Source organism: Taurulus bubalis, assembly GCF_910589615.1.
Source record: "Taurulus bubalis genome assembly, chromosome: 5".
NCBI classification, from domain to species: Eukaryota; Metazoa; Chordata; class Actinopteri; order Perciformes; family Cottidae; genus Taurulus; species Taurulus bubalis.
Genome location: NC_136593.1, coordinates 26,624,709 through 26,641,838, shown reverse-complemented (window position 1 = coordinate 26,641,838; position 17,130 = coordinate 26,624,709). Strand labels below are relative to the sequence as shown.

Here is a 17,130-nt window from a genome sequence, read left to right as displayed (position 1 = left end):
CACGGTTTAGATGCCAAAACATTATAACACGACGAATATGAAAAACATCATGTATTTGTAGCCCCCCCATCCTGCAGGTTTATATTACAGAGATGGTGTTCGGGTCAATTTGACCCGGCAGTGAAAGTGGAGGCTATAAGGGGTCAGAAGGGTCAAGTTTAGACCATTTCTTTCTTTGAAAATGTGAGAGTCTTTCTTACTCCCTCCTACCATGTTTCGTCACATTTCTCACACACACGCACACACACAGACACGCATACACACACACACACACACCTGTTCACAGCTCCATATATAAAGTTGTACTCATTTCAAACTTCAAACAAAAAAGCAGGTGTTTGTTATGGGAACCATCTCTATCCTGCTTCATGTGCCCATCCCCCCATGTGAACCACACCTTCCAGACTAAACAATGATTATCTTCAAATAGAAAAGGGTGCATGTATGTTTGCATATTTGTGTGTATTGTGGTATCACAAGGAGACAGGTAGTGGAGGGGCGATACATCCCCACTCAGGAGCAACGCCCACACCACAAAATGTCCGCCAGGCTTGAAACTACATCTCCCAGACTGCCTCATCACACACCCAGCTGCAGGTGCATAAAGTCCCTAATTGAGGCAGGGCTGGGAAGCTTAATAAAGGACAGAGTGGAGAGCACATGGGAGAAAGCTGGACAAGCAGAAGGTGAACCAACACCTACTTGGAAGAAAAGAACTCCCAGCCAGGTGTAGGCAAATTAAACCTGGGAGGAGACTGACTGGAAGACAAGAGGTTAAACATGTTCATACAGGCGGGCGGGAAACTTCTTTTTCTCAGAATCTTCCATGATGGGCTACTCCTCCCATATGATTGGCTGGTAGTATTGACAGATCTCTTGAACTTAACCCTGTTTTTACATCATTTTATTTTCATGTTTTTAATATTGTATTTCAGACACACATTGTAATAATAATATAGCATTATTATTAATAATATTGATGCGTATAATAATTGTTTTATTTGTAGGTTTCCATTTGACTTCTATTACAATATCTAGATTAATTATATATATATATATATATATATATATATATATATATATATATATATATATATATATATATATATATATAAATAAATAGATTCTTAGGTGCAACAAATGTTAATCATTACATCCACAATAACAGGAAATAATGGTCGTCAGTTGGAAAGGATATTGAGTTGTTTATGTTTGATGCTGTGGATTCCCTCTGTCAGATTTGCGTAGTAAGACTGGCAATAGTGAAGCCATATGATACTCATCTTTGTTTTGTATGTCTTGATATTCTTTCTCTTTCATGAGGGTTGCATATTGTGTGTATATATATATATATATATATATATATATATATATATATATATATATATATATATATATATATATATATATATATATATATACATACACACACACATAAGGAGAAGTGTTTTGGGACTCTTAGTGGTGGCAGCGAAAAGGAGTTTTCCCTCTAGTACTTTTTCTCTTGAATGGAATGCCCGTTTATTCTTTGTCGTCCGCTTTGTGTGAACCCATTTCCCCAACATTGGTATTTTAAAAACTGTAGCCAGGAAATCAATTATTGTGTTTATCTCTGCATGATGAGGACTTCAAAATCTGTGCAAATACACTTCAGGACAACTTGCCATGGTCCAAGTTAAAATTATTTTAATGTTAAATACGCAACAAAAACATTACACATTGTAATATATACTTCCTTATGCATTTATTCTGTCATAACCAAATGATATATATATATATATATATTAAAGGATAATTGTTTAGCTTTTGGTCTTTGATAAGATAATTAATTGTTTTTATTGGATTTTCCATGTCACCATAAAATTAAATCAAAGGGAGCTTTTTCTTCTTTGAATTGGAAACACAAGATCAATGCCAAAATACATACAATCAACTGTCCAATCACAGCTTCGTGAAATGGTCATGGGTGGGGCTTATTGTCGTTAAAGGTGCTATCAACACAGTGGTTCTCAAACTGGGGCGCGAAGGTATTACAGGTGGGGCGCGGTGGGGGAAATGCAGAATCTTTATTTCAAGACCTTTTATATAGAACTTCACATATTACAAAAGTACACGGACATAAAACGTCATTAATAAATAAATGGCTAAATGTTTACGTTACACCGTTAACAGGTTACGCTTGCACATGCACGCCGGCCAAGATTCTTGGTGACCCGCCAACTCTTGCCGTTTTGCCAAAAGCCGATCTCAGTGAGATCGGCTTTTCTCAGTGAGATCGGCTTTTCTGCTGTTGCGTCTCTCAAAACAGAATACAGATCTAAGCTCAACATTGAGCATGAATTGGGAGTGGCTGTATCAAGCCTGCAACTCGGTTTTAAAACAATTTGTAGAGGAAAGCAGGCTCATTGCAGCCAAGTGGAAATTATTAAACCTCGATACCGCTGCCATGCTTGTATAGCACTTAGTCTGGTAAGGTAGAAAGGTGCAATATAAATGCATTTACCATCCGACAGTTAATACCAGTGGTGGGCCATCAGGCCCTGCTAAGCTTTCTCTGCTGGCCTAAACAGAATCACAAAGTTCTAGCTATTTCATAAATAATTAAATTATGGAAAGCAGGTCTGCGCTAGCTCGCTGCTAGCTCGCGACAGCTGATCCACTGAAAACGCAAGTACAAAATCCACGGCCCGCCACTGGTAAACATAAACGGACTGACAAATGTGACACACTACAAAATAGCATACACATAAAAAACGCAGGCGACAAAGAATTCTGTAAATTCCCTAATCCAAGTTACACCGGACATGCAAAGTGCAATAATATGCAGAACATTAAGTTATTGAACTTGCACAAATAACCAAAAATGTGTGTTTAATACTACTGGATTAATATAAAGATGTTATTCTTTGCTTGCCGAAATCTATTGAATTTAAATGTAATTAAGTGTACCTGGTACCCGAACACCTTAGGCTGGAGATCAATGAACGACTTTGTAGTCACTCGACGTGAGCGATCCCAGTCTGGTGCCCAGACTAAGGTACGTCACATTATGTCATAACTTGGCACTCAACAATACAAACTGGTACAGTGACACCCTTTGACAGGAAGTAAAACAGAACAAGCCAATTATGTCAAACAATTTAGTTCTAAAAAGCAGTTGCATGCATGCACACGTACAGAATACACACACAAACACACACACACACACACACACATACATACACACACACATACACACACACACATACACACACAGCAATAAAGGCAAAGCATGCTCTGTGAAAAACAAAGTATATCCAATCATACGTAGGCCTACTGTGGAACTGCATTATTGAAAGAGGAACAAAATACATGTTAAAAACTGTAAAGCTTTGATAGTTCAACTTACATTGTTGACAGATGTTACATTTCAGTTATGTTTTGTTGATAGTAATACCAATGCGAAAAAATCTAGAATGAGTAAAGCCTGAAAATACAGGTACATTGACAGACACATATGGAGGGTAGTTCTGTTCACTTGCAGATGTGACCAGAGTAGAGCTGACACCAAGGACAACACACAGACCTGCAGTGGATGTCAGAAGAACCAGTTTAAAACATAACTACCATGTAGTTGAGAGACCCAAATGTAGGGATGGGTATCGTTTGGGTTTTTTCCGATACCGGTGCTAAACCGATACTTTTAAAACGATACCGGTGCCTGAACCGATACTTTTTCGTTGCCAAGGCAATTTTTTTTCTTCAAATTGAACAATATTATTAACTGTTTAAAGTATACTATAGATATAAATAAATAAGTACATACAAAACACGCTTCAAACTACAGCTTCAAACCTTTTAACTTCAAAATATAAAAATATATATTTAAAAAAAGAACAGACACAAGCACCAGGTGGCCTGATGGGACCGTGTGCAACAGAACTCAGACACTGTTGAATCCTGAAACTGCTGCTTTACTGGACTACACGTCATCATTAATATCAACTGGAGAGATTTGTTCCATCAAGCCGAGAACGGACGTTCAAAAGCTCGTGCTCGTGTCTCCAGCGATCTCTGTGTGCGCGCACTGTGTGTGTGTGTGTGAGCGCTGGAAGCCCCGCCCCCGCGAGCCCCGCTCTGCATGCAGGCGGACAGAGAGCAGAGCAGCAAGTGTGCTCTGATCCGCGTTCTCGGTACCCAATCCTACCCAAATGTGCCTGTGATTTTCAAGGTACTCTATGTAAAAATGTCTTTGATCATTTGATGCCATTTGATTATTTGAGATCAGTGGACAACAACTTATGTCACAATCATTTTTGGGGAAATTAGGTATGCAAAACTGAGGAATATGATGGAAGATTTTCCTGTATCATATCTGTTGAAAAGGAATGAAGTCTCTGAATCAAAGTTGTCTTAAGTCTGTTTATTCCTGCAGGAAGGAAAAGTCTGTCACTGCTACTGACGCAGCCTGGAACAGAATTCAAAGAGGCAACATTTAACACCCCACTTATAACACAATCAGGGTCCCACCTCCTAGGTACCATAAAACACAGAGTCCTGGTCTGTGTTAAACCTGTTTATCCATTAGTCTTTGAACACAGATAAGTTACTCAGTCACAGCCAGAAAGTCAAACCAACATCCGTTTAAGACCCCCCAATATACAAGTGAAGACAGGTTACTAAGCCTCTGACCCCAGTACTTTTCCATCTCCTGCCACGGCCATTTGGTCCCTCACCTCTGAGGCTCATTTAAAGTTCAATTCAGGCTCTATTAAACTCATTATATTACAACACTATATTTTACCATTACAGGAATGCCCTGCTATAGTCTGGTGACCTGTCCAGGTTGTACACTGCACTCATCCAATGTTAGCTGAGATTGTCTCCAGAGGTTTTGAACACTATGTTTGTACTGGTTGCACCTGACACATTCATTTAAACACAACTCAAAACACAGGGAGAAACAATAATAAACTATCAAATATATTTTCATTCAGTACAAAACCTTCTAATAAACTCAATCTTTTGAATTCTTTGTTTCAACTGACAAGCAAAGGGGTAGCAAAATAATGTAGGATTATTGTACTGTACTTCACTGCAGGGCGTTAGGGGCCGTTCACACCAGACGCGACTTTTAAAAGCGCAGCCGCTTCAAAAACGCCTTGGCAAAAACGCACCAGCCAAAAAACAAAAAACAGCCCGGTGCGCCTGTGGAGCGGGTCTGCGTGCGCAACCAGGCGATAATTAACTGCCGGGCGGTAGCCGGGAGATTGTAGCCGGTTTTGCTAGCGACGCGTTTTTGAGAGTCGCGTCTGGTGTGAACGGCCCCTTACTGTTACTTTTTCCACTGCTGAGTTTCAGCATTTGTCTGTTTTTTTTAAGACAGTAAAATGTGGTTTCTGTAAAAGCAACTGTGACTCAATCTCAGACAAATATAACATACTTTATATGAAAGTAGTAAAATTGTATCAAAACAGAAATATAGCATAGAATTAATTCCACGTTCCACGTCATCAAAAGTGAACCTGCCAATAAGCAGTTGTTTCCGATCAGGACTAGTCTGACAGGAGTGAAGTCACAGGCTGTCAGAGAGCTCCTCTGTGGAAACAATATGCACTGGAGGGATTTTTATTTCCAGTATGGCATACAGTTTAAATAGCATTTGAGAGCATAGGTCAGAGGTCAGCGGTCAGAGGTCTATGAGAACACAAAAACGTTTTTATTGGTGCAAAACACAACCATTGTTCACCCTAAAATGATGCATTACTTTTGAACACGTGTGAATAAATTAGTGCTGCAGAGTAATGACGACACTCTATGAATCTGAGTGACTCAACCAACAATTACATCACTGTCAGCAAAGTTTTTCTCTACAAAGAAAACGTCACACACATCAAGGAGGAGGAAATTCAATATTTCCTTTTCCCTTTCTTCTAATCAGGTTTTGAGGCATCAGTTCCTTTAATTGCAACATATTTCTTCCTCCTGTAAAGCAATTAGTGTACATGTGCAGGTGCATGAGTGGTATGTATCAAGTGGTGCAGTACCTGGTAAAAAATCCCCCTTGTACTCCACTATAAGAGGAGGCAGGATGGAGACACAGGGCACATCTCTTCCAGGACTCTTCTGAATAACACACACTCAGGTGAGTCTTAACACAGGTGATGCTTTAGAAACAAGAAAAGACAGTAGGATGAGAGATTATATGCAAATACCATGTCATTTTTAGGTGTATTTCACATTTCACATTACGTTATAATAATAATAATAATAATAATAACTTGTTATTTATATAGCACCTTTAAAAACAAAGTTTACAAAGTGCTCTAAGAGAAGCAAAGAATAGACATAACTTTAAATACCGGTAAACAAAAAGGACCATAAAGGCAATGAATACAACAAAAACAAAGAAATAACCAAAAAGAGCAAATGGAATAGAAAACAAACAAAGAAATAAAATATACATATATTATATATATATATAGATCTATATATATCTATATATATATATATAGATCTATATATATATCTATATATATATATAGACCATATATAACCATATATCTATATATATATATATATATATGGATCGCCTTATATTTTTATACATTCAAAAAAGATAAATAAATAATAATAAATACAGTTGAAAAAAAAAACACCAACACAGTGGCAAGTGCACAGACACAGATACTTGTTATATTTGTGTTTAATAAATAAGAAATAAAATAGATATATTCTTAAAAAGATTCTTAAAAAAAATATATACATTTTTGTATTCTTTTTGAATTGTTACCTTAATATGCACGGTGCACATACCCTGAACCCTGAGGTGACAATTTTAGTTTAGAGAGTTTAGTTTATTTTTTCACACTAAGGTGCTTTTATAAATAAAAAAAATAAATAAATAAAAATAATAAATACAGTAATAATAAAAAAATAAGTAAAGTAATAATAAATATATAAAACAGTTGGAAATTTAAAAAAAAAATACCGACACAGTGGCAAGTGCACAGACACAGCTGTCATGCTACTGGGGTGTGCCTCACTCGGGCAGCTTAAGGGCCTCACACAGGTCACTGTACTGGTCTATGCGTAGCGTCAGCTCAGCTTGAGGAGCTACGATAGCCAGCACAGCTACTAAATCCACCACGCGCTATTGGCCTAACGATGTACCACCGATCGTGCTTATGCCACGGGTGTGCACAGGTCCGGTTTCGAACCCGGGCCTCCCACAGTGCATTAACAGTATGCCACCACTAGACCACCATGTCAGCCAGAAACTTACATGCACAAGTTTATATTTATTACTTTATAACTATTATTGGTTACCTGAGTAAATTAAACCAGAAGACCGAATAAACGGCGTAGACTCTAAATCTGTCCTCAAAGTAATCTTTTTCTGTAAGATCATTTTAAAAAAAATTCAAATTTAAATAAATACGGGAATGAGGACGTCGGAGCGACGTCACGTCACCTGACCAAGATTCTGACTGGAGAGAGAGAAAAAGAGAGATTATTTAAATAATCTTTCTAGGAATATATATATATATATATATATATATATATATATATATATATATATATATATATATATATATATATATATATATATATATATATATTATTTACTTATTTTTTGACACACATATAACAAGTAAATACATGATGACCTGTATAACTACGTTGCAAATTAGCCATTAACCTATTTATATTTTTTGTGCAATACTTTTATATTTCGTGCCTTATTTTTTTTTTATTTATATTTTTTTGCCTCAAGTTTATTCTAATTGTGTTTGGAGGACCCAGCAAAAGAAGCATTTCATTGTATAAAATAACTCTGTTATCTGTGCATTGAATCCTGAAATGAGGGTTCCCCCTCGCGTGTGTGCAGGGAGATGCGCGTGCATCCAAGTCCTTTTAACTTTGTGTGACATACCTCACCTCCAGTCAGGAGGACCTGGGCCCTATTCATCGTACCTGGCTAAACAAAAGCAAATGTCCTTATCTCCAGCTGAAATTAGCGAGATGATTGACATCAGGCTATCTGGGTTTCTTCACGGCTGATCCGCGCTGAAACGGTCTCGTTAATTCTAGCCAGACGTCAGTCATCTGGATAAATGCGCGCGCCCGCTCCTCTTCAGAAGGGATAATAATGGAGCACTGACACCACGACGTTCTAACAGTACAATGAACTAAAAATAAAGCAAATAAAACTCAGAGGAACCTCTTTGTATTTCGCTAATGAGAAGCAGGAGATGATCATCAAGGCATATGAGGAAGTCAATACCGTAGTCATTCACAGCAAACGCGTTGCGAATATTCCAACGTTTTTGCAACATTGTTGCCGTGAACGCAACTTTAACAGCGCCCCGGCTGCGAGACATAAGCGTCGCAAATATATCAGACAAGTTAAATGCGTCAGTGTTGAGAAAATGTATCGGCTAATTTGAAGTGCTTCATCACCCAAATCAATCAGATTATATTTATGAATAAATATATACTTATGAGGATATATACTGTATGTACTGTATGCACGTATGAATCATGTACTATATATGTGTGTATGGGCGGATCAGTATGTATGTATTATTCATAATCAGAAATTCAATCAATTGAAGCAGTGAAAATAAATGGTGTGTGATTCTCTGTATTCTCATCACGATCACCTTAATCATGTTCTACAATAATGATATGTATGGTGTACTAATAACACTGTCATATAATTATAAGTGCTTTCAACACATCCATAAGTTTCTTAAGAGCTAAATAAACTTAAGAACAGCGGCATGCAGCGGCTGATAGTCTGTGTCTGAGACGGGCGATCAGCTGCGCCTGTGGTGATCAATGTCCGCGACTCGAGAAGCTCTCGTAAATAAATTATTTCTTGCCGGCAAAATCTATAGCGCCGCGTACAGAAAGTCATGATAAGTTAAAGGATGGATCCTGGCGATCTGAAAGAACTCTCTCCCTATAAAACTAATATCATATCATCATATAATATAATATACACACACACACACACACACACACACACACACACACACACACACACACACACACACACACACACACACACACACACACACACACACACATACATATATATATACACACCTTCAAAATAAAAGCATCTCATCTCTATTTTACATAATTTCTTAAATTCACCTTTTTGAAGGCACTTTCATATGATAGATACCCATGTGTTTTACATCTAAAATTGCAGAACCATCTCAGCTCTCTATATAATGAGGCACCATTGACATAAGACACAAGTGTAAAGTGATAATATGGCCCTAAAGCTGAAACATTGACACTTGTTTTTTTTTAATTCTTCATATCTCTTGTGAAAATATAACTTTACCCATGTGGACGAACTGTGTTGGTGCTAGAAATTGTTTTACCAAAGGTCTTAGGTTCACAAAAGCAGTGGAATATATGAATATATCAATATGTTGGCTTTTCTTTGCTCCTCCACCAGGGCCCGGTTCGTCCGGTGCTTTGCGCCAGCAGCTTAAGCATTTCCTCCATTGTGTTGTCACGGGTTCTCAACTGTGCAAAGCGAATGGTCAAATCACTGATGGACATTCACTCTCACCCACCCTCTGCGTTTGGCATTCTCCACCACTGTGATGTCTTGAGAGGTCGGGATCGTGAGGAGAGGCGTGGGTGTACAGATAGAAACGACAAGCAGCGGGTTTCTTAACTCAAAAGTCTGTATTTAGCAAAAAGGTAAAGATGGGCAACAATACCAGAGCTCCGAAGCTTGTGTCAGTCTACTGAACCGCCGTGTGTCGGCGCAAAGTGTCACGTGACAGTACCTCCCTTAGCTGTAGCTACAATCTGGTACAGTGCATCAAATGGTGAAATTTATGTTTTAACTGTACATGGTCCCTTTTATATATATATATATATATATATATATATATATATATATATATATATATATATATATATATATATATATATATATTATATACATATATGTGTATATGTATATATATATATATATATATATATATATATATATATATACATATATGTGTATATGTATATATATATATATAAATATATATATATATATATATATATATATATGTATATGTATATAGATATGTATATGTATATATATATATATATACACACATTTCAGGAATTTGTTGATTTGATAATAAAACAATGTAGATTTAACCTTTTAAGATTAAATATTGTCTTTAAATATAAACTGGTTGTATAATTGTTTTTCATTAATTGTATTATTTGTAATTTGTCACATGAATATTTTACAGATGTTTGTAAAGAAACCTCACACAGAAAATGGTAAATAAAAACTGTTGGTGATTTATTTACAAGTCATGAATCGTCATTCATCTGATGTACATTTATAAAGATATAGTTGATTTAATAAAAAATAAAAATGTAAACTAAAGTTCCTTTCTGTTGATCACAAACATTGTTATATGTTGTTTATGTTATTGATCATGTAAAAAATACAAAAATCATCATAAACACTGAAGAAGCTTTGAATGAATTACAAACTGAATCAAAATCCATTTACATGTTCATGATCCATAGTGTTAACTTGATTTTGGAATTGTTCATATTTTATGTATTTTAGATTCATAGACTTTATATGTATACTCTTCACACTTTGTATTAAAACTGTTAAACAGCAATTTTCTTCAGAATGAATGAAGTGTGATCTTATCTTGAAATGAAACACAATTAAAACAGTTCTTTACACAGAATAAAACAAGGAATCCCAGACTAAAACATTAATCAGAAAATGTAAATATATCATAAAACAATATGCTGCTCACCAGAATACTTCACAGCTTTTATCTTTAAAGGTTTTGTCTTTAAAGATGTCATACAGTTCAAACTTATTAGTTGATCATATTTGTTCAACAACAGATCCTTAAAACGTATTGTCTTAATGCTGCAGAATAAAACACTATTTCATGTGTAGTGGATTCACTAAATGTAAGATGCTGATTTAGTTATTATTGAATAATCATTTGTTTCTGTGTGAAAGTTTAAGATCTGATGATGTGATACAGTATGAGTAGTACATATATTTGTTTCTGTTTGTTGCTTGTATTGATTATATCAATGAGATCTTGTCACACAGTGAAGCCTAAACAAACACAAACATGTATGAACATCACAGAGAAATATCAGTTGAACATATTGTGATATCAGCAGTTTTAGCATCACCAGCCTTTCCAATAAAAAAATATGGGAAGAGTTTCTCAGTGAAAGTGTCTCTGTGAGTGTAGATGTGAGTCATGTCTTCAGGGTCGTAGAAGGACACCTCCCCCCTGTCATAGTCCAGCTGGACTCTGATCCTCTGAAGACCCTTCTTCACTCTGACAGTCTTACCAACTACATTAGTGTATTTTCCTCTGTGATGATATAAACACCAGATTCCATCTTCCGGTGTATCATTAAACTCTCCTTTCCTGTCAACTGACTCTTTAGTTAAACCTACATCCCAGTAAGGATGGTCTCCCACCTCCACCTCCCAGCTGTGTTTCCCTGAGCTGAAGCCCTCAGATCCCAGAACATTAACATACTCAGTGAATCTCTCTGGATTGTCAGGAAGCTCCTGCTTTGTGTCTCCATGTCTCACACTGGTCAGATCATCAGACAGATAGAGAGTGCCGTTTGCAGTGTTTGGGTCCAGAATGACAGGACTAAAGTGGACCTTGTCCTTTATCTTCTCCCAGACTCTGAAGGACAGGTTGCCCAGGTGTTTGGCCACATCTATCAGCGCTCCTGAGACCAGCTGTGGATCTGACAGTGAGCTCTGGACTCTGGCTCTGGTCTGAGTGGGTTTATAACTGCTGAGGAATGACACGTTGTGTTTCTGCAGGTCTTCTTCAACAGCAGAGATGCTGTCTGACAGAGAGGAGATCTGCTCCTGAATCATCTTCATCTCTCTGCTGATAGTGTTCCCCTTCTGCTCCTCTTCCTCCCTTAGAGCTGCCAGTCTGGACTCCTCTTCCTCTTTCAGGAACTGGTGCAGCTTGTTGAACTCTGCTCTGATCTGCCTCTCTGTGGACAACAGCTGCTTCTTGGAGTGTTGCATCACTTCATTGTATGTTTCCTCCACTTGTTTGTGTTTGTCCCTCTTGTCCTCCAGAGACTCTAAATCAGATCTCAGCTGGTCCTTCAGGTCACTGACTGCTTGTTCTATAGGAACCACCTTGTGACTCTGGTGGAGAGGAAACTCACAGACAGAACACACCACTCTCTCTTCATCCTCACAGAACAGTTTAGTCTCTTCTCCATGTTTACTACACACCACATCCACCTTCTTCTTCTTCGTCTCAGGTGATCCAGTTGTCTGTCTCTCAGCAAAGGAGTCAGCCAGTTCCTTCAGTGCAAAGTGCACACCTGGAAAGTCTTTTGAGGATTTTCTTTTACAAATGGGACAGTTTTTGTTTTCAGCTCGTTTCCAGAATTGTTGCAGGCAGCTTGAACAGAAGCTGTGGTTGCAGCTCAGAGACACAGGATCTCTGAAAGTCTCTGAACAAACGTGGCAGTTCAGGAAGCTTTTAACAAGAACTATTTTCTCAGCCATTTGTCTTGGTATTTAATTGATCTTTCAATAGCAAGACTCACCGGGTTACTGTCCCGTCTCTTCACTGTTTCAAATACTCCAACCGTGTGTTTTCCAGCAGAGATCTCACTCACTGTACTGGCGTCTCAGCCCTGTTCAACAAAGTCTGTCTGACTCTTTTTTCACTTTCACTTTCCTCTGCCAAAGTGTGTGCAATTTAAAGGAAACGCTGCTTTGTCACCAGCAGATGGTGTCATGATGTCTTTCTGAGGTAAACATGTTCGGTAGCACTTTATAATAACTACACGCTATTTAGCATTACTTAACATGAGGACACACTTAATTCATCAGTTATAAAGCTTTGTTCCAGCATTTACACTCATTAGTAACTCATAAACACAGTTGTACATGTTTTATTCTTGATTAATAAGCTTTACTATTATGTGTTTCATGATTGGGTTTTCATACTTTATAAATGATGAATTCCTCATTTGTAAATTAAGTATTAAGGACTTATAGATGATTAATAAGATAGATTATAAAGTGTTAGTAAATTATTTAATGTAATTTATTCATGTATTTATTTATACATATAAAGATTTAGATATGCACTAATGGTTAGGGACTATGTTAACATGTGCTTTATAAACATGTTTTAAGACTACAATTCATGATTAATTCAGGTAGTTACTAGTAAGTTAAGTATTAGTTAAGTATGTTCTGTGACCTTATCTAACGTGAGGACTATATATGCTTTACAACGCATTAATAAATGACATTTAAAGGCCAGCAGGGCCTCAAAGCTAACACCAGTCTGAGTTATCTTCTCAACAGAAAAGAGAAATATACACAACACAAAGTGATAAAGAACATTAATAGGATGGTGATGGGGGGCGATGCCGTCAGTGCCACGAATATTGAGTATGTTTCATAGTTTGCAAAAATAGGCATTTTACATTTGAAAAACTGTCCAATTTTTCTTGACTTTATCCATGCCATTTTTATGACAAACTCTACTAAGATATTTAAAAATAAATGTATGCCATACTAAAGTATTTTGTACTATACAAGACTATACAATGAGTTTAATTTTTGTGTAATAAAATGCTGTATTATTCTTTTTTGGGATGATATATGTAATGCCATAGATAGATAGATAGATAGATAGATAGATAGATAGATAGATAGATAGATAGATAGATAGATACTTTATTAATCCCCAATGGGACATTTTTATCGTAGGAGTGCCTTACAACTTACAAATACAAATAAACACACAAGATAAAATATATAAAGAAGCAACAGGGATGAAAGATATATACAAAATAAAATAAAAATGAAGTAAAATATAAATAAATATATATATTTATATACACAAATAAAATAGAATACAAATAACTGGAATGAAATATATGTGCAGCTACAGAGTGTATTCATTAATTTAGCAAATTAAATGTAAACAACAGAGAGTGCAAAATGGAAAGTATGTATGTGAAGTGCAATAAGCATACACGTGTACAGTGATAATTAATCCACAGAGGATCTAGCAAGCGGAGACTTGTTGTAAAGTCGTATTGCCGTATGCCATTTTTATGACATATTTTACTACCAAATGTTCTACAACTTTTTAAAGATAAACTACATCATGATATTTGAAATTTTTACGTATGCTATGCTATGGTATTTTTTCTAAGAAGTCATATTTTTTTATTCATCCAGAGGAGTCGTCCCCTGCTGGTCATTTGAAAGAATGATGGTTTAAGACCATTATGCGTTGGCTTCACTCTTTAGAAGCAGAGTTAGCCGCCTGTACGGGACACATCTACTAAATAACACGACTCTTGAAACAGTTGCAGTTCAGTGAGGTCTAAAGGCGTTCAAATGTTTAAGCGCCCAGACTACTTTGTTAGTTATAAGCACAACATCTACTACGTACGGGTTAGGAAAACAAATACGGGCTCAAATAAGTAAGTGAATCAAAAGGTTGTTTCAGGCCTCTCCTGTGGTTATTGGTTGTCATGCAGTACTTCAAGCATCTGTTTATGTGTCAATCAGACTTGATCTGATCGCACGTTTAGCACAAAGTGCTTCAGACAGAACAACAAATCTTTGTGTTGAAAGGAAACACTCAAAGTCAGTGGGTGAGAGTATATTGTTTTATTTATGAAAGTTTAAATTAAATCACTTTTAAAATAAATTATTGTACTAAAACAATATGCTTATTCTGCAAAATAACCTTACATTATAGTAGAAGCATAAATACAATATAGTAAAAATGTATATTTCTGATAAATTAAATAATGTCATTTATAAATATTAAATAATAAACTGCCAATAAGTTAGTGGATAACATAATAAGTTAATTCAAGTACAAACATTAGAAATGTAGACTACATTACAGAGAAGTGAATGAACACACCCTCACTCTTACAGGTAAAGTCAGGTCAAGAGTACACATCTTTGATGTTAGCTTGGGCTCGTTGGCATTGCGCTGTTGATTTCCATTGTTTGGTCATGCAAGAGTCTGGTGCTCCAGCCACTCCAGCACAGTGTCCAGTTCTCCCACGGCCTTCTGTGCAGCCTGGTCTATGTCCAGCTGCTCGATGGAAAGAAATGGAGAAAGGACAGAGAGAACAGTGGAATTAATTATGAGCATAACTGCATCAAAACAACAACTATTTTCTGTTTGAAAACAGCTTTCTTTCAAAAGAGATTTTGAAAAGTTCTTTTGAAAAGAAACTTGTATTATTTGTTATCCCGTTGACCTCCAAGAGTGCACTGTGTTACATTTTTAGAAATATACAGAACTAAATATTCATATTGATAAGATTTTGATTTGTTGGTGGCTTTTTTTTTTGCAGGCCACATCTGTTTATTTTAAGATGTTAGTATATATATTTATATTTAGGATAACCGTAGACCATGCTGAAAACCAACCAAGACATCATTTGAAAAAGTGAATTAAATTGCACCCTCTGCAGATAACTGTGTGCATGTCGATGTTCAGTGAGATGTTGTTCAGTAAACGGCGTACCTTGATAAACTCAGCATGCACGGAGTCAATCTTTCTCTGTGTGTCCTCTTCACAGTGGCAGTGCTGCACAGAGAACATATTTATTAATACAACTTATTGCTTTTTTTTTCATTAAATCACTTTTTTTTCATTGAACAGAGTTATTGAACTTACACATTTGTGTATATCTTTTCTGATGCTGACGAAAGCGTTGGCCAGAGCGCTGGAGCAGCGCTGGTGCTGTGGCTGAGAAGAGGCATAGTTGCTGAACACTCTCTCAACGTAGAAACGTAGCACGAGACGCATGAAACAGCACGTCTGACCATCCTGAGGGAGACACATGAAGGTTTAAAGATTATAGTTGTTCTCTCACACATTCACAGGCGGTACTGTTTCTAAAGCCGAATCAGTCTCAGACTTAGGACATAGACATATTCAAAAATGTGAAACAGGAAATTAGGATAGAAAGAACACCAGCACTTCATGGTGAAAAAGACTCACCTGAACATTGTTAATCAAGGATTTGTCCAGAAGTTTCACTCCAATTGCACTGTCACGTTCTATCTGTAATGCAAAGACCACAAAGAACAAATGAGAATCCATCCCCTCTTAGAGATATCGTAAACTGTGTTTCTGTATGCTGCATTTGTTGATTTCTATTATTCATTTTGTGTCAGTGGTTTTGAGAACTCACCACATCTGCCCGTATGTCAGTGTAATATTTGCGCAGTTCGTGCATGTGAACATTGACAGAGCAGCTTGCCAAGCTCAGAGTTCGGCTCTCCCCAAGTTCACTCAGACATCTGAGCAGCAGGAGCAGGCAGAAAGAGCAGCCGATCAGCATCTTCATCATTGTGGTGGTCTAGTGGGAGAGCTAACAGAAACATGTTGTTTGTTAAAATATCGCCAGATAAATGACTGACAATTACTGTATATGTTGGTACAAATCATCCAGGGATTACTTACATTATTAGCTATTCTGCTAAGGCAATTCTATCGGTATAGCAACATCTTTTTGATCAATTAAGTCTATAAAACATGAAAAATATTCAAACCAAATGCCCATCATGATTTCTAGGTCATGTATTCCTAATTCTGGTTTTGTCTTGCTACTCAATTTATTAAAAAAAGTTACAAAATGGAGAAAAGCATTGCAAATGTTTGGCATTTTCCTCAATAAATTAATTAGTCTATAAATCGATTAATTATTAATGAACTGTGTTAATTCATGTTGATAAGATAACATTTCAGTGCTTCAATCGAGCATTCAGGTAACCATTCAGTATACATTTTAAACACGTGAAATACACCTACAAATGACATGGTATTTGCATATAATCTCTCATCCTACTGTCTTTTCTTGTTTCTAAAGCCTCACCTGTGTTAAGACTCACCTGAGTGTGTGTTATTCAGAAGAAGAGTCCTGGAAGAGATGTGCCTCTGTGTCTCCATCCTGCCTCCTCTTATAGTGGAGTACAAGGGGGATTTTTTACCAGGTACTGCACCACTTGCAGATACATACACACTCATGCACCTGCACCTGTACACTAATTGCTTTACGGGAGGAGGAAATGTG

At 36.7% G+C, this 17,130-nt stretch overlaps 2 protein-coding genes across 2 annotated transcripts; both read right to left on the bottom strand.

Moving 5' to 3' along the window:
• Positions 1-11,140: 11,140 nt before the first annotated feature.
• Positions 11,141-12,562, bottom strand: LOC306736851 (nuclear factor 7, brain-like; the record flags this gene model as incomplete). The annotated part of the gene is made up of 1 exon (XM_079218535.1): positions 11,141-12,562. The coding sequence occupies one exon, from the start codon at positions 12,560-12,562 to the stop codon at positions 11,141-11,143; it is 1,422 nt and encodes a 473-aa protein (XP_079074661.1).
• A 2,452-nt stretch (positions 12,563-15,014) lies between these two features.
• Positions 15,015-17,086, bottom strand: LOC306736944 (interleukin-20-like). Its single transcript, XM_079218634.1, has 6 exons — positions 16,949-17,086; positions 16,249-16,428; positions 16,056-16,118; positions 15,729-15,881; positions 15,576-15,638; positions 15,015-15,137 (listed from the first exon to the last, which is right to left on the bottom strand). The coding sequence occupies exons 2-6, from the start codon at positions 16,405-16,407 to the stop codon at positions 15,054-15,056; spliced, it is 522 nt and encodes a 173-aa protein (XP_079074760.1). The 5' UTR covers positions 16,408-16,428; positions 16,949-17,086; the 3' UTR covers positions 15,015-15,053.
• Between the last annotated feature and the right edge of the window lie 44 nt (positions 17,087-17,130).

Excerpts from the sequence above, each read along its gene's own strand:
- LOC306736944 (XM_079218634.1), bottom strand. The coding sequence starts at position 16,407 with ATGATGAAGATGCTGATCGGCTGCTCTTTCTGCCTGCTCCTGCTGCTC. Across the intron at positions 16,119-16,248 it reads CTGACATACGGGCAGATGTG|ATAGAACGTGACAGTGCAAT; the intron begins GTGAGTTCTCAA and ends TTTGCATTACAG. Across the intron at positions 15,138-15,575 it reads TGCATGCTGAGTTTATCAAG|CTGGACATAGACCAGGCTGC; the intron begins GTACGCCGTTTA and ends TCCATCGAGCAG.